The sequence below is a fragment of the Ambystoma mexicanum genome, chromosome 5q, assembly GCF_040938575.1.
Source record: "Ambystoma mexicanum isolate Mex_15411 chromosome 5q, UKY_AmexF1_1, whole genome shotgun sequence".
NCBI lineage: Eukaryota > Metazoa > Chordata > Amphibia > Caudata > Ambystomatidae > Ambystoma > Ambystoma mexicanum.
Window position 1 is genome coordinate 730038680 of NC_090933.1, and position 25495 is coordinate 730064174.

General features: G+C 47.5%; 1 protein-coding gene across 1 annotated transcript in view; it reads right to left on the reverse strand.

Moving 5' to 3' along the window:
* Positions 1 to 25495, reverse strand: part of ELOC (elongin C) — a 118670-nt gene that overhangs the window by 32729 nt on the left and 60446 nt on the right. Inside the window, exons 2-3 of the mRNA XM_069621217.1 lie at positions 16577 to 16626; positions 5245 to 5388 (exon numbers count right to left, since the gene is read on the reverse strand). Of these exons, the coding sequence (XP_069477318.1) occupies positions 5245 to 5388; positions 16577 to 16580 (148 nt within the window). The 5' untranslated portion in view covers positions 16581 to 16626. The remainder of the gene's footprint in view (positions 1 to 5244; positions 5389 to 16576; positions 16627 to 25495) is intronic.

Sequence of the window (25495 nt, forward strand, 5' to 3'; positions counted from 1 at the left end):
CAGCGGGGGGAGGGAGAGAACTCAGACCTCGGAGAAACCTAAAAAAAGAAATAGGGCGGGCAAGATGAACAAAAAAAGGGGGGGGGGGTGAATACCGCGTCTCACCATCAGCTGCCTCACCCCCACTCCAGAAAGAACCCTCACCCAGGTGATCCTCCCGCACTGGTCCACACCCAGGGTTTGGATCCAAAAAGGTGAGGACCGCACCCTGGCCACTTGAGAGAGAGATCCCCCTGGGGGATAGCAAGATTTCTGACTGGGAACTAGGCGTTACGTTACTAAAGCTGTGAAGCGTGGAAAACCAGAACTTAGGCCAACGGGCGCCGTGTGTGCTACTTATACCTGCGGTGACGTCAAGACGGAGGCCTCTGGGGGACATTGACTCGACCAGGCATGGACGCACAGCGCCCTCTACTGAAAAACAAAATTCTGAGGTTTTTGAAAGCTGGATTTTGGGAAATGGCAAAGATAAGGAATATGTGGGGGGGACACAATTCATTAGAATTTTCATTTCTGTGCTAATTCCCTTCAACCTTGGAGACACCCAGCTCTTTTGCTGGACTTTTAAATGTTAACCCCCGAGTGAGTGAGACCTTTTTCTCTCTCATATGCATTTTGACCTGATTTGGATTATGTGTTTTCACTATTTTTGGAGTCTGACAAACTCAATAGGCATCTTTTTGTATTGTAACACATAGTAGCACCTTCAGTGCAGTGTCACTGAGAACTCCTTTTGAGTTCTCATAACGTTTAAATACCTTTTCTTGTGTGAACTACAGCTCCCAAGAATAGTAAAGTGAAATTATCTTTACTTACCTTTTCTCTTTGTAGGTCCAGCACACACCATCTTATGTAGAGTGCTGGGAAGTTACCTAGTAGCCCCTTATCCTACAATCTCATGTAACATTTGTATGTTACCCTCACTACATTAAATGGCTGGTGGCAGTGGTTTAATTTTTCTTACCATTGCTACAGTACAGCAACCATGGGTGACCATTTGTTGAAAATGCCCCCTCCCCCCACCTGTCTTCATTTTTTGGCATTTTATTTTTGTGAGAACTTTCTTGGGTTTTACTCTGTGCATTGAGCCAGGTTTGAGCCCTTTGTCTTGCCTTTGGCGGGCTTCAGCCCTGAGGGAGGGTCCTGAAACTCCCCTGTCCTTTGTGTCTAGGAATGCCTGAATGCAACCAGTCCCGATTGGCTGGGTGGCCTTCAGGACAACCACCCTGCTGTGCAATTGATAGCCTTTGCTGTGCATGAATGGCAGAACCCAGCTTAGAGGTGAGGGTTCTGGGACTAGTGGCATAGTCGACCACAGGGAGAAACACCAGACGAAGAAACCATGAAGGAAGCTTGCTGCATCCTCCTGGACTTTTGAATTGCCCGGTGGAGCCCTGCTGTTGTGATGAAACTCCTTTTTCACTTCGACTGAGAAGCTCGGGAAGGGATGACTTCTCCCTTTGGGTTAGTGGGACAACTAACCCAGAGACAAACTGCACCGGAGCATCTTCCCCGACTGCCAGTACTTCTTTGTTGTTGCAAGAATCGAATGCCAGGGGTCGAGTAATCCGTAGTCGAGTGAAACATCTGATGAGCTAACAAATCCGGCTAGACGCTCCAAGAGTCTCTTAAGGACCCTCTAGAAGCAGGACGACCAGATCCCGAGTCCCCTCACCAGAGTGCAGAACCCAATGAGTGAAGGAAGCCCAACCAGTGTCCAATATCCGCGACTGTGCGGTTTGCTAAGTGCTGAACCCACAAAGTGTTTCTGAACCAAAAAGAGCCCGGAGCTGCCGACGACATCCAAAGTGCTGCCACAGGAGCCCTCCAGACGTCGTCCTTGTCCCCGTGATTAAGGCTCAGGAACGCAGGGTCTGCATTGCTGCATCAAGACAGGATCCAGCTGGACCACTCTTCTTCAAACCAGAGGTATTGTTTAGGCTTGGGGTACTTAGCTGATTGTCTTAGCTGTGCTCTTCTCAGTTGGGAATTGCATTGGCTTACCTTTTCGAGTTGATTCCAACTCTCCTTGCACAGGCTTAACAGCTTGTGGCCCTACAAGTCATTTTTCTACAAACTCTCTAACTTTGTGCAAGACTTTTAATCTAAGAAGTGCAACAGATCCATAGACTGTGTTCCAATTCACTTTGGCTGTCCTGGGTCCCTGGAGACTCTTCTAGTCCATTGACTGATATCGTTTGTCCCTCATCGGTGGTAACTTGTTGTAGACTTACTGCTGGTAAAGGCTTGTCTAGATTTCATTGGAAGATTTAGTTGTCCTCACATTTACTGAGAACCTGTTTAACCTTTTCCTCCCCTAAATCTTTCCTTTCTGCAACCTCAGCGCTCCCGGTTCATCATACCTAGGGTGGCCTCTTTCCACCAGGCCAGATTCTAGAAATCCTCAACGTCATCAGCTGGTGTTTGTCCAGTCATAAACCAGCAGAATGGCACTCCTGATAGAATGGCAAGGCACAATTTGGCCACTATTCTCATCAGCTCACATCTGCTAACAGTTTCCACTCCTACTGCCATTCTGCCATAAAGGTCAGATAAAGGTCAGAGGACGATAATAAAGGGGTGTGGTATTCTACTGACCGACCAGCAGCACTACAGGCACTTGGGGGGATGAATGTTCACTTAAAACACCACCTGGAGATGAAACAGACCGAGATGTCTCCTATCGCTACGCTGAGGTGAGGAAATGTGTTAATACTTCCTGTACAAAAGGCCCTTCGGGGTAGAAGGAGAGGACTGTGGATGGGTGGTCAGGGGGTCCTGGAAGGGAAGGCAGCAGCCATCTGAAACAATCTGCAGGACCCAGTGGTCGAGGTGAAACCCTGCTACTCACAGATGAAGAATGAAGTGCGGTCTCCTAATACTCTTTACAGAGTTTAAATAATGGCATAATGAGAGAAGCATCAAGATGAACTACTGGAGCAAACTTTAGACCCAAGTTGGAAATGGTGTTGTGGTGGTGGTGGTGGCAACTGTCTTGCCTGAGGGAAAGACAGTCTCAGCAAGGAAAAGGACTTCAATATGCGGTAACTGTCAAGGAGACATGGTCAACAACCCTAAGGATGTGTCTGTAGCACGAGAAGCTTTAGATTCTTCAAACAAATCAGCAGCTTTTCCAAACAATGCGCAGCATGGAATTGCATATCAAGCAGCTCACTGCTGAACTCCATGGATAAACCAGATGCTCAGTCATTAATGTCCATCACAACTGTACCCATACACACGAACCACCAACATAGTTTGCGTTTAAACCTCCTTGATGTGCTAAGCAGAATATTTTCCGTTGCCAACCATGACAAGTGGCTGTAATTTGAACTCTTTTGCCATGCCCCACGCAGCTCCCTTCCCCACATTCCGCAGGCCATGGGACTATCTGGCAAGCGTGCGCATGGTGTTGGTGGCACTGGCTTCCAGAGGTTAAAATAAATCAACTCAAAGAATATATTATTTGGACTCCCTTTCAGGTGGGAGATTGCACTTGAGGTCTGAACCAACAGGCCCACTAGAGTAGGTTGAGTGGAAAGAGACCATATCAATCACAGCAGGCAAATGGCAACTGCAAATTAATTTGCAGTCAAGAGTAAGAAGAAGGCTGTTTCCCGGAAGACAAGAGCCAAGCTCCTGTCCAGATAAAGAGCAAGAGCATCTACAATCTGAATGCCTGTCAGATTGTGCACAGACCTAACAGTACTAATGGCAATCCGCCTAATACAGTTTGTCATCTCCTTGACTACCACACTGATCTAGCGTTGGCATCCGTGAAAGAACAAACAGTAGAGGAGTAGTGGCGTCTTTGGGAAGTGGGCTCTGCCAGAGTACCAAGAACGTGATGCTGTGTGAAGAGAAGGGGGGGGGGGGGCAAAAGACAGGTTCATGAGGCAGTATGTAGACTGCTCGACCGCCTTGCTCAATGAAAAAGCAGTGGTAATAATGTGGCCAGTAACTGGAAACAACGGGTACTGGGGTATTCAGATGGAAGATAGCCAGCATGATTATATGAACGAACGCCAGTCCTACAATACGTGGAGACATTCCTTGATAGTGAGAGAAAAAGATTGTCCTCTGACGATATTCTTTTATGACAATATTATGCCTAGTTACCAGCCAGCAAGTACCAACAACTTCAAGGCCGGCTGGGGGAAGCTATCCTAGTAGCAAAAGTACCTCTACCTTTTTCCAAGGACGGAATTTGGTGCACCACATACTATGGGTCGAGGTACAATGGTCCTGTGTTTCACTTTAAGTCAGATGATGACCAAAAGTAAGCGGAGAGGAGACAAAGGTATGGTTCCCCATGGAGGAGGCAGGGCCAGGCACACTTCTGCTTACAACACCCCCCCCCCCACTCCATACTCCCACCCTGGATTCTGATTATCCCTATCTGTGGATCATCTGGGGTTCGCTGGGAGCTCAACCTTAAGCAAATCTCTTCTCTGAATTCTCCTTCGCCATCTCAGTTTCCTATACCCACTTTAACATTCACAAACCCCAACCCCCTATGCCACCCCGATGCTCGTGTTACAGCCTATGAACCCAATCACAGGACTTCACCACCGCCCCATGCCATCACGTGACCTGACTTTCAGTTTATGTTTAGCAATGTTCACCTTTCAGGCAGTGGCCCTCCACCTCTCCTTCCACACCGGAAAAGCTTTAGCGTAGGTTAGGGGCTCCCCAGCTCAAATTCCCAATGCAGCCCTGTATCTGGCATTTTCAAATACTCTCCAGCAGCATTATCACCTTCATACCTACCACCAACCCCTGGCCACTAGGCAAATACTCATTACAGCTCGCGATGCAACATTCCTTCACGTAGCTCCCCGATTTCTCCATTACTGCAATATTTAGATTTCAAATTACCTCACTTCAACTACTGTGTGCCACCTACCTCACTGCAGTTTCAGTGTACCTTCAGTTTAGCTGGAGCTTTGTAGTTTTTTTTATTAAGCCAACTGGACTGAGAATTGAGCTGAAATTCAGCAATCATGTGCATGAACAAAATGATCCGAAATCTCAAGCCTATCACGGAAAACACCTTAAACACTGGGTCAGATAGTCCAGTTCTAAAATGGCATCAGGTCTTCAAGATGAGATGAATCTGAGGGTTAAATAAGTTACTCACGAATGGATTTTTAGTAAATTGCATACCAGAGCATTGTGCAGAAGATGCAAATAAATATGTTTTTCTACTTGTTATACCAGACCTACAATAGCAGACGTACTTACCTGGGCCACTCAACATAGCTTTTATTGTGCCAGATGTCAGTGCATGTTCTCTTTTAACAATGAATTCATGCCCATCTGATGAAATCAGCTTTACGTACATGGCATCAGGGCCTTCACAACCACCATAGGTCTTCTCCTCTCCATCTACAAACAAAGCAAACATTCAAAATTAAGCTCTATTAACTGATTTAACAAATGAAACCGGCACAGTACACCATTAACATAATACCAAAAACGGGACTTGGAAATGTATAGCACAATTTAAGCACCACATAGGGCGTGAAAGATGTTCAAAATGATGCTGTGCACTTTCAGTATTTCAAACTGAAAATGCTTTTCAAATGGTACAAAATACAAATACGTCCCATTGTGATTCAATCCTTTAAGATAAGAAAAGGTAATCATGCGGTAGGTTTCATCATGACAGAGAAACACCTTCATGAAACATAGCGAACCTTCCCTATGATCAGTGGATGAAGGCTTTCAAAATCATAGCAGGAGCATAGCACATCTAAACCTACATAGGTTTTGAGGAAAACACAAAAATGATGTACCTGTAACAGTAAATGTAAATGGTTTAAGTTACTTACCTGTAACTATTGTTCTGAAGCAAGGGTCGGCATGGATTCACATGTTTATGAATATTCCCCGTCGCTGGGAATCCTCTGGTAAAAGAAAAAACTCTTTCGCTTCAAAACTCTCTCTCCTCTAAACCAATCACTGTCCTCTCAGTCATAGTGCCTCCATCCAATGACAGCCCTCTCCTTAAGCTCAGCCCCTGTAGGCAATCTTCAGATATGGTAAGCACATAAAGTGGCAGAATTAACCAAGAAGAGCCACAGAGAGGACAGAGGGAGGGTTTGCATGTGAATTGATGCCAGACCCGTGCGGGAGAACAATAGTTATAGGAAAGGTAACTTAAACCTTCTGCAGCCTGCGGTCTGTCATGGATTCACATGCTTATGAATAACGATTACACAGTAGTACATACACAACCACAGGAGGTGGCAAGACTCAACAGAAGCAACAACACTCGCCTCTGGAATAGACTCACATCAAACAAACAGGTTGCATGCACTGCTTGGCAGACTCAGGACTCCTCCACGAGATCCCTGTCGAAGCAGTAGAACCTCGTGGACCTCCATATAGCAGCTCTGCAGATGTCGAGCAGGGGCACACCAGAGAGAAACGCTGTCGTAGCTGCGATGGCTCTGGTGGAGTGGGCTCTCTGCCTGCTTGGCAGCAGCTGCTCGGCAGTCGAAGTGCATGATGCAGCCGGAGAGCCACCTGGAGATGGAAGCCTTCGATAAAGGCCCTTCCTTGATTTACAGGTCCAAAGTTGACCAACAACTGAAAAAACTCTGAAAATTCTTTGCACGTTCCACGTCGAACTTCAAAGCACAAGAAACGTCCAGCAAATGCAAGGCCCTGTCCGCTGGCAATGACGGATTCGGAATAACAAAGGTTTGTTGAGGTGGAATTACAACGGTAACTCTGGCATAAAAGTGGGGTGTGAATGTAGCAAAACCCTTGAAGCATGGAAAGACAAGTAAGGCTGCTTGCAGCACAGGGCCTGAATCGGAGGCGATAGCCATGAGGAAAGCGGTCTTCCAAGAGAGAAGAAGAAAGTCCTGAAGAGTCTCCTTTACGAGTCTGTGTGACCACAGCAATAGTCTGCCTTGAGATCTGATGTACCTGGATATGGCGCGAGATTCACCTTGATAGAGGCGTGAGCCAGTCCCGCTTTGGCCAAGGAAAGCAAGTACAGTAGACGTTGCGGGGCCGTGACAGGCAGCGGTGTAATCTTCTGAGTCTGGCACCACACAGAAAAGCATTTCCATTTATACCCGTAGCACTTCAACGTTGATGAGCCCCTGGCCAGATGCCCTTACATTCTGCGGGTAAAGCAGTACCCCCAAACTCTAGGGCTGTAGGAGCTATGTCCTCAGGATCAGAGAGGTTGTGATGCAAAATCGCCCCTTCTCTGGCGAGGTGGTCCGGGGACAGTGGCAGCCGGACAGAACCACTGACAGACAGACACACTGACGGACACAGCAGGTCCGGATACCAGATCTGTCTCGGCCACGTTGGGGCGATGAGTATCATCCTGCAGTGGCACTGTCCGAGTGTGTTGATCACACATAAGGGGAGGGGAAACTGAGGAAAAGCAGACAGGAATGCATTCTCCATGCTCCTCGGTTGAGAAACATACTGGCGAAACTCTGGCACTTGACGCTAGCCGCAGTCGCAAAGAGATCGGTCTGGGGCTGCCCCCATTTGCCAAACAGAAGATCCACCTGGTCCTGGCAAGAACGTAGTTCACTGCTGAGCGAGACCGCGATGGCGTTCCCGACTCCCGCCAGGTGAAACGGAACAAGGAACATGCCGTGATGAATGGCCCACAGCCACAAATCCTGGGACTCCTTGGAGAGGGCCGGTGAGCACCCCCCCCTTTCCAGATGTAGAACATGGTTGTGGTGCTGTCTGAAGATCCTCGCCACCTTGCCCTTCAACAACGGCAGAAAAGACTTGAGTAGTTTACTCTTTTTATGGGTGTAATTTTTTAGACTCTACATAGTGTCTTTATTTCTATTCTCCCTTACAATTTTTTGTCAATAAGTGCCTGTTGTTGCTGGGTTGCCTAGGGACTCCCCTTTTAAATTTCTCTGGCTAACCTTTAGAGAACTACAGTTCCCAAAGGTAGAAAGGATATTTGGATCCTTTCTACATTTTTATTTGGTGAAACCAGCACACCCCACCTTATGTGGAGTGCTGGGGAGATGCAATGTATCCCCTTTCACACTAAAACTAACACTTCTGTTACAGGGACAAGCTAACCTTTAATGGCTGTGGCAGAGATATCTTTTTGGTGTGCCTTTACCGTTGGCTGTGTGCACAGCCCTGGTAAAGGCACCCATGGTTACTCATTTTACCAAAATGGCATCGGTCTTGTTTTTTTGGCATTTTAGTGTTCCTCGGCCTTCCTTGCTCCTTCCCGTGACATCCAGGGCAGGAAATTCCTTTGTGTGATTGTTATCTTCGGCGGGACTCCCCTGCACTCCCCGCCCAGGCTCCAGAGTGTCTGTGAAGGCAGGAAGCGAGGGAGGAGTCCAAAACTCCACAGCCCTTTGTCTTGCTCCTTGCCTGAATGGGGACAAATGCCAGTGGGGGGCTGGCTGTCCCGATTGGAAAACCAGACCGCCCTTTTTGTAAAATGCAGGGAGAAAATGCAGAAGTTGGGCTGTAGTTCCCGTTAAATACTCTGAACCTGGAAGCTGAAGACAAGTCGACCACTGGAACAAAAACCAAAGAGGATGAAGGAAAAGCAGCTGAGACGATTTTCAGCAATCAGAGAGCCTGCTGTGTAACCTGAGCTTGCTGTAGCCCTTCCTTTGAAAATGACGACCACGATTCAGAGCCTGGTGAGACCTACTAAACTCAAGACAACCTGCATTTTGAGCCACCCCATGCCGTGTGGTGACCTTGCTGGGCTGCAATACCCCAATACCATGGGACCTCAAGCCATTGTGCGGTGCACAGTCTTCCAAAGCTTGCTGAAACTTTATGGGCATCGTGCTGGATTTCCGGAGGCACAAAACCAGTCCAAAAAGTCCCCTCACCGGAGTGCTGGACCTGAATCTGACCGGCGATATTCTGTGTTCTTCTGGCTCCTGAAAAGGTGCCAAATCCACAGATATGCATCCAGCCACGAGATAAACCTTGCAAGGTCCTGTTTTCAGTCACCACGTCAAGGAATCCACTGACTGGGGTTTTTGCTGCAGATCCTGAAGTCCTCCTGCTGCAAAATCTTCTGTGCTGAGTTACTGTGCTGGCTTCGGTATTCAAGTCTCTTGTGATTCCTGTGTAGCTGTAAGGTGTTTTCTGTGATTAGGAGGCAGTTCGGGAGAATTCTCATTTCTGTGCTAATTCCCTTTAACTTTAGAGACCCTGAGCTCTTCTACTGGACTTCTGAATTTTAACCCTGGAGCAAGCGAGACATTTTTCTCACTATCTCATGTTTTTTGACCAGAATAGGATTGTGCGTTTTCTCTGTTTTTGGAGTCTGACAAACGCCATAGGCATCTACTTGTTGTATGGCGACACACAGCACCTTCAGTGTAGGGTCACAGAGACATCCTTTTAGATGTCTCGTAAGGTTTAAATACTTTTTCTTGTGTGAACTACAGTTCCCAAGAATAATAAAGTGAAATTGACTTTACTTACCTTTTCTCTTTGGAGGTCCAGCACACACCAATTTATGTGGAGTGCTGCGGGGCTACTTTGTAGCGCTTTTTTCAACTTACTCATGTAACATTTTTTATGTTACTCTCACTACTTTAAATGTCTGGTGGCAGTGGTTTAATGTTCCTACCATTGTGCTTTTCTACTGCAGGCTGAACCCTCAGCTGCAGTACAGCACACATCGGTCACAATTTCGTCAATATGGCCCAGTCTTTTTTCGCCATTTTCTGTTTGTGAGGTCTTTCTTGGGTTTTACTCTGTGCGTCAAGGCAGATGTGAACTTTTAGTTAATTTTGCCTTTGGCGGGCTTCAGCCATGAAGCCGCCTCTGGCTCCAGTGTGTCTGGAAAGACAGGATGTGAGGGAGGTTCCCGAAACTCCCCTGTCCTTTGTCTCTAGGAATGCCTGAATGCAATTGGCTGGCTGGCCTTCAAGGACAGCCACTGTGCTGTTTGAGTGAAAGCCAAGGCTGTGCATGAATGGGAGAAAACTGCTTAAAACGCAAGGGTTTTGGGACTAGAGGCAGAGTCGACCACTGGGAGAAACACCAGACGAAGAAACCATGAACACAGCTTGCTGCATCCTCCTGGACCTCTGAATTGCCCGGTTTTGCCCTCAATTCGAAAGAGTAGCTCCGGAAGGGACGACTTCACCCTGTCTTACCTTTCGCAGCGGCAGATTCTATCCCCATTACTTGCGATGTGCCACAGGGCGCTTGTGTCTCACCCACGTTGTATGGGATACATTACTCACTGTAATCGTATTTCTGATGCTTGTATCTGCTTAGATTCACATGCTGTGCATAGGCCGACATCTAGTGGAAGCTGCGGAGTATTACAATTTGTTTTTCGAAACTCGAAAATGGGCGTCGACACAGGGCGTGCCAGTAATACTATCCCTAGTGTGACGTCCACTGTACCCAAGATCAATTATGCCAATGATACCCAGATCCTCATACCACTTACCAGGGATTATGGTAAAGATGCGGCCTTAGTAAACAAAATCTATCTCACCATTCAAGCATGGATGGCCACGCACGGTCTATGCTTGAATGATGACAAAACCGAGCTCCTCGTTCTTGGAACCACAGCCAACTTCAAACTCGGCCCAAACTACACTTCCATTAACATCGATGGCAACACCATTAAAGTTGTTAAGGAGGTGAAAACGCTAGGTTGCTACCTGGATTCAACCCTCACCTTTACTAAACAGGTAAATGCCATGGCCTCAGCATATACCTGCAAGCTGATTATAGCTGGCAAACCCGTTTTATCAAAGGACAGCTACGCTACACTGGCCCGAGCATTAATTCTGTCCAAACTGGACTAATGCAACTCTCTATATTTTAACTCCAGTAAACAAATTATAAACAAGATACAGATCTTACAGAACAATGCTCCGAGATCAGCACAGGGTATTGCTAGAAGAGAACACATGTCATAAGTAAGAAGACAGAACAATTGGCTGTCCAACAGCGATACAATCCGGCTCAAAACTCTATAGATTACCCACAAATGTTTCAATAACGCTGCCCCCCGGTACCTGCTGAATAGAATCAACAGGAAAACCCCACAGCCGCCCTACTAGGACTGCTAACTCCGATTGTTTAGTCGTTCCCAGATTTGAAATAACCAAATCTGGAGGGAGTAGTTTCCCAGTTAAAGCAGCGCAACTTTGGAACTCCCTCCCACCATCTTTAACGGCTGACCAAACTTTTCTTACGTTCAGATATAACCCCATTAAGTGGATCAGAGAAAATGACCTTTAACCACGACTGTATGCACCACAACCTCTACTTCATATCTGACCTTTAATTTAGTCCCAGTTTAAATGCAAATCCCTGTATTTGCGGTTTGTCAACACTGTAAAGTATGTATATTTATGTTCTGCTCTGCTCATGTACACAAGCATCAGAGCCACTGTAAATCTCTTGACTTTGTTGTATTGTAATTGTGTAAACCTATGTAACCACGCAGCGCTCCTTTACTCTCTGTTATGGACATATAAAGATAACCTGCAATCTGTGTAACCCAAGTTGAAAGTATTCATGTCTCTGTATAACTTCTGCGCCCCGATACCCCCGGGTCTGGTGCGCATTACAAATTAATAAACAAACCGCCTGGGTTAGTGGGATCAACTAACCCAGAGACAAACTCCACTGGACCATCTTCCCCGACTGGCTGTACTTCTTTGTTGCTGCAAGAACAGAGTGCCAGGGGTCGAGCAATCCGTATTCGAGTGCAACGTCTGAAATCTGTCTAGAAGCTCGAGTAGTCTAAGGACCCTCCAGAAGCAAGACAACCAGAGCTCGAGTCCTCTCACCAGAGTGCAGGACCTAAGGAGTGAAGGAAGCCCACCTGGTATCCGCGGCAGTGCGGTTTACCAAGCACTGAAACTGCAAAGTGCCGCTGAACCGAAAAGAGCCCATAGCTGCCGACTACCTCCAAACTGCCGCCGCAGTAGCCCTCCATACATCCTCCTTCTTGTCCCCACGACTGAGGCTCAGGAACCCAGTGTAAAGACTGGAGGGGGGTGTCTGTACTCCTGCTCTCTATATGGTAGAGGAGAGGCACAGAGGACCCCAGCCAAGATTCTCTATTGTTGGTAGCAATGGATGAGCAATCAAGGCCTAGCTTCTCAGGAGGTGATGCAGGCTGGTTCTTAAGTACAGTGTAGTCCCCAAGCCCCCACAAAGGAATGTCAACACACTGTATTAGTTAAAACAGTCTTTATATAATTAAGGTTCAATGTTATATACACAATAACTCACTTTGTGCTCAGTAAATCTACAATGGCAAATATATACAGTTCTAAGTGGTACCACAATAATTATCAGATTTCATTAAAGTGCACCAACTGTACTCTGGTTAAATGTCACACAAATCACTTAAAAGGTAACCAACAATAGATATAGGAGGAAAGCAGTTGGTTAGAACAATTGGCAGAATACTGGCCCCATTACCTAGACACAGTTCTGTGTGGAAATCCCCCACCTGGGCAACCTGTAAAATGAAGATATGCTACAAGCTCAGTTCATATATTGTTCTATAAGTCGTATTTCCTTCTACAAGGTTTCTACCACCCCAATGTACCTGGAATAGCAGAGTTCCTCGAGGAGGCGTCGAGGGATTCTTCTTGAGTGACTCCCTTTAAAGCAGCAGCCACGGCTCTATGGGCCTCGAAGAAAGTGGACTCTGTCGAGAATCCTTGACGGAAGTTCGACGGCGTCGAGGCAGCAGCTTCGGTCCTGTTGGTGCTCGTCGACGAGTCGAAGACGTCCTGCAAGGAAGAGGCGTGCGGGGCACCTCGATGTCGATAGTTCAGGACCGCAAAGAGTTTGTGAAGAACTGTGGCACAGCAAGGGCGTTGAGTCGTCCGACATGTCTACTGTCTTTGGGTGGCGGGATAGCCACCGGCAGATGCTCCTCGGCACGTAGACGGTCTGGCCTTCTCTGGCGGGATAAGGTGGGCGGCGGTGCGGACGAGCACGTCCGTGAATAAAAAGTCTTAGGCAAAGGAGTGTTGCGGCTCCGGTCCTCGATGGCACAGCATCAAGCGATCGCCTCTTCTGGGCAACACGGCTTCGACGGGCCTCCAGCAGTTATGCAAACCTGCGAACCCTGGTCGACTACAGTGGACGGAATGTCCGGTGGGATCTTCGTTCTCCTCGGCGGTCCCATTCTCCGGTCGGCAGCCTGTCGAGGGTCTGACTTCCAGGGAGCTTCGGCGAAGGTCTGGTCCCTCGGAGCACGGGAAGAGGGCACCTAACCAGGTCCTCTCTTGGATCAGTCTTGACAGCTCGGCGGCTTTCGGATTTCGGCGTAGGGAGACAGCAGACAACCTTCTTCTTCAGGCTTGGCTTCGAGATTCAGCTTCAGTTTCAATGTTAGTTTCAACTCCAGCTTCTGAACGAATTCTAGCAGTGAGAGGCCCCCGGATATACTAGTTGATCTCCCATTCATTCTGCTGGGTCACACTCCAGCAGGCAACCAATCACTCAGAAGGGCAGTCAGCCAGCTAATCAGGCATACAGTGCATTCAGGGCATTTTCCTCCCTCTCAGACACTCACAACAAGGAATATGTATTGGGACAAGTACCCAAACATTCAACACTACCCACTGCATTCATACCAGTTTCGGGCAGAGCTGTCTCAGTCATTGTGTCAAACACCAGAAACTAGACATCCACAACAATAAGTGCATATTGGTCACACACTCCATTCACCCAGGTCCCACCCACAGCATACAGTCACTGGGAAGGCTCCAGCCATTCTGGCCTGGACTTCACAACATCACCATATATGGAACTTGCACCTAACAGCTAGTCAGGGGGAAGGGACAGAGTCAGGGGTTCCCAGGACTTTGGGAAAACAAGGTAACGGGCAATAGAAAGGAGAGGCCACAGGGGCCATCTTGTTTCCTATCAGGAATCAAGAGATTTCAATGACAGGGCCTGGGTATCCCAATATGGAGGATAATCCGCACCTGTCAAATTCAGCATGGAGCTGCCATCAGCCCATACCCTGTTCTGTAGGCCACACACAGGTGCCCAAAAGCATACGGTAGGGGCACAGGGTTGTATCCCCACCCATGGGTGCCATAAGGGTATCCCATCGGTCTGTCGCCCAAACCAAAAACAAGAAGAGCTGCACTGCCAGGAGTCACATGGACTCCTGGGCAGAAAACAATACAGAACACAAAAGAGAACACAAAAGAAAAAGGACCACAGGACAAGGACAGGGAGGCCCGGTCCTTCCAATGCATTTCTAGCATCACACCCAGGGTCTGCATCGCTGCAACAGGACAGAATCCAGATGGACCACATCCACAAACCAGAGGTACTGTTTAGACTTGGGGTACTTACCTCAGTGTCTTTGAGCTGTGCTTTTCTCAGTTGAGAATTGCAGTGTCTTACCTTTAGAGTTTATTTCAACTCTGCTTTTCACATGCTTAACAGCTTGTGACCCTACAAGTGATTTTTCTACAAACTCTCTAACTTTGTGCAATACTTTTTATCCAAGAAGTGCCTCAGCTCCATAGACTGTGTTCAAATTGACAGGCTGTCTTGGCTCCCTGTAGACTCTTCAAGCCATTGACTTTGACATTGTTTGTCCCTCATAGGGGGCAACTTCATTTAGACTGTTACTGCTGGGAAAAGCTTGTCTAGATTTCATTGGAAGATGTTGTTCCCTCACATATACTGAGAACCTCTTTAACCTTTGCCTTTCTTAAACCTTTCCGCGACCTCAGAATCTAAAAAGCATAACTAGTGGGATATATAAATGCCATTACTGTCCTTGTGAATGAAGTCACCTCAGGGTGTAGGAAATGTGTAAGAAACATGTCCAAAGAGTATCCGCTAACTTATTTGATTCTGAAAAATATTTAAAAGTATATTTACAGTGTTACATATCTTGCCCTTTTTAAAGAACCCTTATTAAAAAATGTATAATAAATAATTTTATTTATAACTGAAATCTTGAGTGTGTTACTTGTATTTACAAATTTCATAGCTACAGCTCTACAGCTCACATTTACCCAGCTCACATTTACCCCTCTTGAAATTAGGCCTGGCTGCTCAGTCACACTACCAACTTGTGTAGTACAGACCTAAACCAAAAAGTCGTTCGGGAGTCTCTAGGGCCTTTGGAAATGACTAAGAGACCCAAGTGCACTGTACTGGGAGGTACCTTGTGCACTTGTTACATGTTGCAGAAAAGTTGCAACATTGGAAAAGGACTAAGGGAAAAAAAGTCGCCCAGTACTGACTGTCTTAAGGGCATGTCAGTTTCCCCATTAAAAGTGAGCAAAAGCCGAGACGAGTGCAGCGGACGGCTGTGCTTCTCAGGCAAAGTCAGTCTATGGTGTTTAAATAGCAGCAAAACGTTTGGGGGTGTACAACTGGAGGGAAAATACATATAAAAATGAAATCTTTCCTAACAGTCACTACTTGTAGATTCCGCTTGCGTTTCTGGCCTCCGAACTGACCAGCTCTCTTCCACAGGTGCTTATATAATGCAATCACAAATCATAGTGCAATAAGAGCTCTGGAGACCAACTACTGTGTATGGTATTGCAGTAGATCTGTAGGTGTATTCATTATGCAAGAGGAAACAGTAATAAGTAGAGAGGATTGCATAGCAGGCATAGAAGTGTACAAAGTAGCTACCTGGTATGATGCAACAAGGTGACGAGACAGAATGTCAAGGAGTTTGAATCAGCGCGAGGGGTGAACACCAGTTGCACAGATGTATGCAACCAACAAGTCACAGAATTAGGTTTCCCCATCAAAAGCATTCGGCCGTGTGATCATGTATAACATGTTCACTCATCAATATGATGCACCTTCCCCAACTAAATGATACATAGTTGACACTATGAGCTTTAGATACAATTAACTTAACTTTACTGAACAGCAATGGAGACAATACAGTGTTTTACAGCAGCAATACTTTAAGTATGCATCATGTAACCTTTAGGATTGGAATTGAAGGACTGTATTTAAAAAAAAAAAAGTTAATACATACTTTGTCAAACAGAATATAGTTAGCTTTATAAACGTATCAACCCGATTACTTCTGGTTTGCAATTATTTGAAAAATCTTTTCTTGCATAGCACTCCCACACAGGTCTCTGCCACTTTTAGGAGTGGAGGAGAGGATTACTGCTGCACTTCTCTCCATTAGCTACTTTGAAATTGCAGAGAAAAGAGGGTAGATGGAGCCCTGACGGCAAGGTAAGAATGCAGGGTGAGCTGTGCTTTCATTGAACAATAGCTTGTTGTGCTAAACAAGTGTCAATTTAATTAGATAATCAGATAATTGCTTAGCAAATTGCTATGCGACTGCTTATTTTATGCCTTGTAGCCTGCATTACATCGATATAACCAAGGTTGTCAACAACTTGTAAATCATCCAACCTAGAGTACCAAGACAAATGGACGTTAAGTGTTTTTAATTGCATTATTCTCAAACCTTTAAACTCTCGCCATCTGTAGGTTTCAACCGGATGCAATTATATGAAGAAATTAAGACTTCAGAGCTCATTGTCAATAGGCATGGCAGGATGTGGCAATAGTTAAAATCACTTACCCATTTTATACTTAATAGCTTTGTACTCAAAGGATTCAGAACATGCAAATCTGCAAAAAGAAAAATACCAGAAGATTAATAGCTGGATTAGTACTTGGAACATTTAATTGCTAAAATCAACGATGAAGGGAGAGTCAAGCCACAATAAACAGTATCTTCCCTCCATCGCTCTCGCTCGCAACCATGCCCACCCTCCGTTCTCCATGCCCCTCACAGTTTTGATAGAGCCTTTCTACCAGAATTGATACACACTATATCTAATGCTTTCTGAATCTAAAATGAAAACATGCGAGCTCCCCAAGTTGGCCAATAGAGAGAGAGGGATCTGGCTTCAGCTTTAGAGAATGTACAGGCATTATGACCTCACTGTAGAAAAGTGATGTTAATCCACTGTGGAAAAGTCAGAGCTTTCACCATGAAAGCCTACAGGGCCAGGCTGTATAGCATTAATTAGGAAGAGGAAGAATACTAGCCACCACTCAAGATTTGCTAGCAAATGTCCAGTAACGCACATTTACATGCCAAATCATGCATGGTACAGGGTTCGAAATAGACAGGATCGGGGAGCTATTTAGCTCCTGCTTGCAACCAAGAAGGGCCTGGTTAGATTGACAACGGCTACCAGGAGCTACTTTTGGCTCCCCAGGCCAACTGATATAGAACAATTTAACTCTGTGCATTTGGGACAATCTATAAATAAACGCTAGGTCACCCTACATGAAATAAACGCCTTAAGTGTCATGGATGAGTTATCTCGTCCGTAGGCACTCTTTTTTGAGCCATCCCTGCAATGAAAAAGTAAAAACATTGCGGCAGCCATTTTCGGCTGCCGCAGTGAAGAGAGAAGGTAAGATCCCTTCTCCCTCGATCTCCGGCTGTATTGCAAGTCGGAAATTGAGGGAGGGGTTGTTGGAAAGGGGAGACTCCCCCCGCCCCCTTTCCAATGACACCTTTTTTTAAAGCATTGCTGGGCGCAGAGCGCTCAATCCGCAGGCAGCAATGCCACTAGACCACCAGGATCTGTTTGTGATGTGTGTGGGTAAGCGGTCCCCTCTCCCCCCCAAAGCATGGGGATGTAGGTTTGGGCCCCCTGCCTCCACCTCCCCCTCCCAGGGAAGGGCCCAAACCCCTAAAATAAAAGTGTTTATATATGTGATGCAATCAGGGTGTGGGTCCGGGGGACCACTGGACCACCAGGCAATTTTGTCAAAAGAAAGGTGGGGTGGCCCTCTCCCCCCCCCCCCACCCTAAGTGGATGGGGGGCATATAATGTATCTGCTCCTTGGAAGGGACACCTGACCCCAAGGAGGGCTGCATGAGATGCCCCCCTCCATTTGGGGGTTGAGGAGAGGTCCACATTACATAACGAAATTCCCTGGCGGTTTAGGGTTGCCCGCAACCCCCGCTAAAATGCAGCCTACCATTTTCATTTTTTTTCTTTGTTTACCCAACTTTCCATTGCGCAGATGGGCACATTAGTGTATCAACCTTCCCCCAAGGGTGCCCAAACCCTACTGCCCCACCCACTGGGGAGCCTGTCCCACATTTTGTGGTGGCCCTCTCCCCCGACCCCAAATGGAGGATGGGCGGCACCTCATGCATACCTTCTTAGGAGCCCCAGGGAGGGCTGCATGAGATGGCGCCCGCCATCCATTTGAGGGGGTTGAGAGGGCCACCACAAAACGTGGGACAAGCCCCCAATGGATGGGTCAGTAGGTTTTGGGCCCCCTGGGGCAGATTGGCACACTAATGTGCCCATCTGCGCCAAGGGAAGTTGGGTAAACAAAGAAAAAAAAATATCGAAAATGTGCATTTTAGTGGGGGGGCTGAAGGGTATCCTAAACCACTGGGAATGTTGTAATGTAAAAAGGGGGTGGCCCTCTCCCCCCCACCCAAAATGGAGGGGGCAGATAAGGGGGGGGCCATCTCATGCATTCCTTCACAAAACCCACGGTGGCTTGAGGTACTGGACCTTTAGCATGGAGACCAAGTTCCCAGCGACCTGGGTTATATGCTCCCATAGAACTGACAGGAACTCACCAATTGGAAGTTGCTCAGACAGCTTACACAGGTACTCCAAGGGTCCACCACATCCAAGGCATTTATTTTTATTTTTTATAAATATTATTTAAAAGCAAACAAACATCTTACATGTACATACACTTCCTAACAATTGACAAATCGTAGCCGGAAGGACTGATTCAGTGACACATTACAACAGCGGATACTTTCAAATCAGTCTGAATGTTTGGGCATCTTTCCCTTAATGTCTCAGGGATTCCTACTAGTTCCCGTCTTCCCACTTGCCCCACACTTTAGTGGCTTTTAGTGGACAGCCACGCGCTGTGTATATGCGATGTTCCACTGCAGCACATATATCCATATCAGCAATCCATTGGGCTAGTGCTGGTGTCTCTGGTGAACCCCACAGACGGGCCATGTTTCGCTTGATCAGTCCAGCTGCCGTGAAAATAAACAGTTTTTCCCCACTGGTTAGTGACTTGTTCATCGGGTATGCCCAGCAATAATAGTTTAGGATCCATTGGCACCTCTCTCCCTAGTGTCTCGGATAGTTTGGTGCAGCATTGTTGCCAGTATCTTTGGATTTTGGGACAGGTCCACTGGATATGTATGAATGTCCCCTCTTCTGCCCGGCATCTCAAGCAGTTCGGGTTGGAGGCCCGGCCCCACCCATATAATGCCACCCTGGGATAGTATATCCTACGCAGTATCTTAAGTTGCACTAGGCGACGTCTGGAAGTAATTGCTATTTCCCTTGGGTGCATCATTGTGAGTATCCAATCCTCTGGATCAATAGTGCCCACATCCCCTTCCCATTTCTGTTTCAGGGTGTCCAGTTCGGGAGTGGCAAAAGCCGCTATGGCACTATATAGGGTAGATGTGACATTGGTGGGCACACATTCGATCAGTAGGTTACGTTCTATGGGAGAACACTGGCACATTTGTAAGTGAAGGTATGTTCCTACGCAGAGCATGGGTAAACTGCGTGTAGTGGTAATGCTCTGTCCGCAGAATTCCGTATTTCTGTTGGAGCAACTTGTTAGGAATTATTTCATATTTGAATGTAATTTTCCCTCCATGTGGCAACCCCCAAACTTTTTGCTGCTGTTTTACACCCTGATCTAACCTTTGCCAGAGACGCGCAGCCCTCCGCCGCACTCCTCTGGGCTTTCGCTCAATTCTTATGGGGAAACTGACATGCCCTTAAGACAGTCAGTACTGGGAGACTTTGTTTCCCTTAGTCCTTTTCTGATGTTGCAGCTTTTGTGCAACATGTAACAAGAGTGCAATGAAACTTACTTTACCACACTCTTGGGTCTCTAGTCACTCCAAAGGCCCTAGAAACTCTTGCTGGACTTATGAACTGTGCAGGTGTGTCACGGACAGGACTGGTGGCAGCTATCGTGTATTTAATGTTTTGAATTTTTTGCCATATTATCCGCGCTTACCGCGGTTGGCACGAATAGGTGGCCTGGCTCCAAAATGGCCATGCCACGCGGTTCTTTGTCCTGTCCTTTGGCCATCTTGCCCCTTCACCTTCCCCAGGTCGAGTAGACCCGGGTCAGTCCTTTCGCGGGCTTCTGCATGCCTTGTGTGTGCCTCCAGGATGTGGGCTGGGATGTCTGTTCCCAATACACATCCTGGGTGCCAGAGAGTCTGGAGTGTCCTGAATGCCTGGGACCACCGTGGTCCATGATTGATCCACGTATGGAGTGAGCGATTGTGAGCAGATCTCCCATTGGGTTCTCTCCGTTTTGGCGCAAAGGGAACTTTGGATAAGAGCAGGCCGAAAACACCACTACCATGTCGATCTCCTGAATTCACACCGAACAAGGGATAAGGAGCCAAGTATCCTGCAACAAGAAGTCGAGGAACCGCTGGTGACCTGCTGGAAGGTTTGGCACCTGAGCCCGCTGTCGTCCAGCGAAACCCCTCTGCATCTGATAGTCCTAGAAGGTCTGCGAAGGCGCTTCGACCCATTGGAATAGTGGGACCAACTATTCTCGGCACCTTTATCAAACCCTGCAAGTAAGCCTCTTCGGAATTGTCCCTGGGCCAACCAGTGGGCTGACCAGCTTACCCATGACGTTTGCTCTGTCACCGCTTCGGGGAAGCCCTCGAAACTTGGCCTACTGCTAGCTCTGTGTCCACGGCACCCTCACACCGAATTTCGTACACTTGGCATTCCCAGGTCTGAAGTGAGACGAGTGCGCCCGGACCAGAGTAACCACGGTTGCCGTGTTGCCCGGTTGTGGCAACGACCTGGGCACGTTCGCTGCATTTGTGACCCCCTCGACCTTGCATCCTGCTACTGTGGAATCTACACGGTGTGGAGACGTCCTGCTGGTCGCATCCGAACCTGCCAGCAACGTGAACTGAACTCGCGAAGTCTGGGTCTGCCTGCATCGGGGACCGGTGAGTAGTCCATACCCCAACCGGTGGTCCTTCGCGCAGGAGCCCATTTCTTTTCTACCGCTGTTGTGAAATAGCGACTCTATCCCGCACTCTCAACTTGCCTCCGCCCGCAAGTGGAGGTCTTGCTTGAGTAGTGGGGACTTGTTCTTCATCGCTTCATTCACCTTCCTGAACTGTCAGAGACCCTTGAAGAGACCCTATTTTGTCCATTGGTACAAGCATGTACTATTGAGCAGAAGGCTCCTCTCTTCGTAGAACTTGGACTGCCTCCTAGTTAGGTGTATTTCTGATGTCGAACTGGGTCTAACGATTACTTGCACTGCCCGTTTTCCTCCCCATCTAGGTGGTCTACATATTGCATGTTCCTAACTCCTTAGACCCCTCGGTCTTGTATATATATTGTATTGATTGTGATGTGTTGGTTTACTTTAGTATTATTGTGATTCTTTGCTATGGTCGATGTTACAAAGGCCTTGTAATAAATGTGTCTATATTTTTAATATAACACCTGTCTGGAGTCATTTGTAAGTGTCCTTGCTTTGTGTGCTCATTGAGGTCTTTCAGTCACCCTCAACCCTCTTGAGACTTAGTCTTGACCGCCGCCATCGCTACACTGATTGGTCTGGCTTGTCCAGAGATTACCCGGTTCCAAGAAACTAGGCTGGCCTTCTTAACCTCTGCCTCTCCAGGTCAGAGTTCAGAAATCCATCTTAACACAACTCTAAAGAGATGAGATCTTCCCCGGCAGAACATCACCAACCACTGTTATTTGGGCCTCGGCCCATCGCGGCCACATTGGCAATTTATTCATCTCAGCCAAACAGTTGTTATTCCACGGGGGGTGCATCCGAGTCACCCATCCGATGTGCTTGTGTGCCCTCCTCCATAGCATAGCGATGTGTGTTGTGTGCGGGGGAGGGTTTTTTAGGGGTTGATAAAGTAGCGCTCTAAGCGAGGTGTTGGGTCGCCCCTGGATTTTAGCCCTAATGTGTGTTAACTCCCGCTTGCCATGGAGCATATTGTTGATTACAGACAGGCTTGCCCAATAGTACGTTTGGAGGTGTGGCAGGCCTATACCACCCTCCCAAATTGATTGTTGGAGTCTATCGAGGACAATACTTGGGCGACCCCCACCCCATATGAGCTTTTGAAGAAGGTGGTCTATCCGATGGAACTCTGAGTGGGGCATTTTGGAAAGCATACAGGAATCGGGAGAATCGCTAGCATTTTAAATAGGGCTGCCCTGCCCATTAGTGTCAGGGGGAGGTGCATCCAAGGTTGGACATCGCCTGCGAATAGGTCAATAATGGGTTGTAAATTACGAGGGACATACTGCGTGAGGTTTCCTGAGATCTGAATGCCTAAGTAGCGAACGCATTCCCCTACAATCCGGTATAGGCAGTCAGGCGGTATAGCGTGTTCTCCCCCCTTCACAAGAAAGAAGATCGACTTTCCCCAGTTAACTCAAAGTCTGCTAAATGCCCCGTAAACTGCCAGTATTTGTGTAACCACTGGACAAGAGCGAGCTGGGTCTCATATGAGAATGCATTACTTACCGTAAAAGCATTTCTGATGATTGTATCTGCTTAGATTCACATGCTGTGCATAGGTCCGACATCCAGTGGTCACTGCGGAGTATTGCATTTTGTTTTTCGTAGTCGAAAAGGGGACGTCGACAAGGCGTGTCTGAAACACTATCCCTATAGTGACGTGCGTTGTACCCACAATCCCTCACGCGTCGAGGTCCCTCTGTTTGTATTTTTCTGCCCTGAGGGAGCCTTCTAGACGTGAGTGAGTACAGAAAAGAGAGAGAGAGATATATAAAGGAAGTCTATGTTCCTTCCATCCGAGCGGGGAGGAAGGGCGGGCGCATGTGAATCTAAGCAGATACAATCATCAGAAATGCTTTTACGGTAAGTAATGCATTCTCTTCTGATGTTTGTTAATCTGCTTAGAATCACATGCTGTGCATAGACTAGCGAGCAGTACCCGGAGTTGGCGGTGGGTTATGAGAAGGAACAGTAGAGAAAAGGTGTCGTAATAGTGCCTGTCCCACCTGGGAGTCAGATCTAGAGTGTGTATCTAGACAGTAGTGTTTTGTAAAGGTGTGCACAGAACTCCAGGTAGCCGCTTTGCAGATGGACTCAAGGGGAACATTTGCAATGAATGCTATGGATGCCCCCGTGCCTCGAGTAGAGTGTGCTCTTGGCCTAAAGGGCAGTTCTCTCTTAGCAAGAGTATAGCAGAGAGTGATGCATTGAACAATCCATCTAGAAATAGTGGATTTTGAAACTGCATCTCCTTCTCTTCCTGCTGCCACCGAGACGAAGAACTGATTAGTCTTCCTCAGTGGTCTGGTTCTTTCCATGTAGAACATGACCACTCTGCGTACATCTAGTGTGTGCAGAGTCCTTTCTCCCAAATTGGAAGGATTTTGAAAGAACGTTGGTAGTTCTATAGATTGGTTTACGTGGAATTTAGAAATAAATTTCGGAGCAAACCTAGGGTGAGTGCGTAGAACCACTTTATCTTTGTGAACTGTAACGAAGGGGTCTAGAATAGAAAGAGCCTGAAGTTCACTTACTCTCCTGATGGAGGTGATAGCTATTAAAAAAGCAGTCTTAAGCGTGAGGTGTTTAAGAGATGCTTTGTGCATGGGTTCGAATGGAGAGCCCATGAGTCTGGTAAGTACCACATTAAGGTCCCATCCGGGAGCTGGGTCAGCTATCGGGGGGTGTATTCTCTTTACTCCCTCCATGAAGGCCTTTATAACAGGGATCCTCCACCACGACACTTTGAGTTGGGAAGTGGTGTATGCAGAAAGTGCAGCTAGGTGGACTTTAATGGAGTTAAACACTAGACCTGAATCCAATAGGTGGGTCAGGTATAGGACCACATGTGTGGGAGAGCAGTCAATAGGGTTGATGCTTTTACTCCTGCACCAGATGACAAATCTTTTCCACTTGCTAGAATAGCAGTGGCGAGTGTTCGGCTTTCGGGCTTCCCTGAGGATGTCCATGCATCTTTGCGGGAGTTGTAGATGTCCGAACTCTATGATCTCAGGAGCCAAGCTGCTAAGTTCATGTTCTGGGGGCATGGATGCAGAGTCCTGCCTTTGTCCTGAGACAGCATGTTGTACGGGCAGGGGAGTTTTACTGGGGGGGATAGAGACATCTCCATCAAGTGAGCGAACCATGGTTGTCGTGCCCACATTGGGGCCACTAGTATCATGGTCACTTGTTCCTGGTGCATCTTGTGCACCACTTTGTTGAGAAGGGGAGTCGGGGGAAAAGCGTAAACAAATTTCCCTGACCATTGCATCGACAGACCGTTCCCCTTGGATTGGTTCTGGGGGTACCTGGAGGCGTAACTTAGGCATTGTGAGTTTTCCAGGGTTGCGAACAGGTCTATATCTGGGAATCCCCATTGTGTGAAGACGTCGAAGACGATGTCTTTGTGCAGGCGCCATTCGTACTCTTTGGGCAGGGGGAAATCTCTGCTGAGACTGTCTGCTAGCAGATTGAGTTCCCCGGGTACATGTAGTGATAGTAGGAACATGTCCTGTTTGAGAGCCCACTTCCATATATTCTGGGCCAGCTTGGACAGGCCTGGAGAGTGGGTGCCCCCTTGCTTGTTGATGTAGTACATGGCTGTGGTGCTGTCTGTAAGGACCATTACTGTTTTGCCATGTAGGTGTTCCTGGAAGGCTCTTAGCGCCTTGAACACAGCTAGTAGCTCCAGTAGATTTATGTGTTTGGATGCTACGTTCGGAGTCCACACTCCGTGAGCAGTCTGATGGGATAGGTGCGCCCCCCATCCTGTGAGGGATGCGTCTGTGGTTAGAGTGGCTTCCGCCGCGGGTGTGGCAAAGGGTTTCCCTTTTTCCATGTTTTCCTTTGTCCACCACCGTAGCGAGAGAACTAAGGCCTGCGAGACCACAACTAGATCCTCCCATAGTCCGCTGGCCTGACACCACTGGCTGTTGAGCCACTCTTACATTGGGCGCATGCGCAGGCGCGCGTGAGGTACCAAATAAATACACAACGCCATCATTCCTAGCAAGCGCATTGCCTTGCGTACCGTCACCTCTCGACCGGTTACATATTGAGGGATTTGAAACAGCATGTTTTGGACCCTCTCTTTGGAGGGGAAGACGAGGCCGTCCTTTGTTTGAATTAGAGCCCCTAGGAATTGCTTGATTTGACCTGGGTCTAAATTGGACTTCTTTTCGTTGATGGAGAAGCCCAACTGGAACAAAAGGTCTACTGTCTTTTGGGTATTGGAGAAGCATGTTTCGTAAGAATCCCCTGTTATGAGCCAGTCGTCGAGGTAAGGGTAGACTGGGATGGACAACCTGCGCAGGTGGGCCGCTGCCACTGCCAGCACCTTCGTGAATACCCTTGGTGCTGATGCTATGCCGAAGGGTAGCACTTTGAACTGGTAGTGTTTGCCCTCTATCATGAACCGGAGGTATTTTCTGTG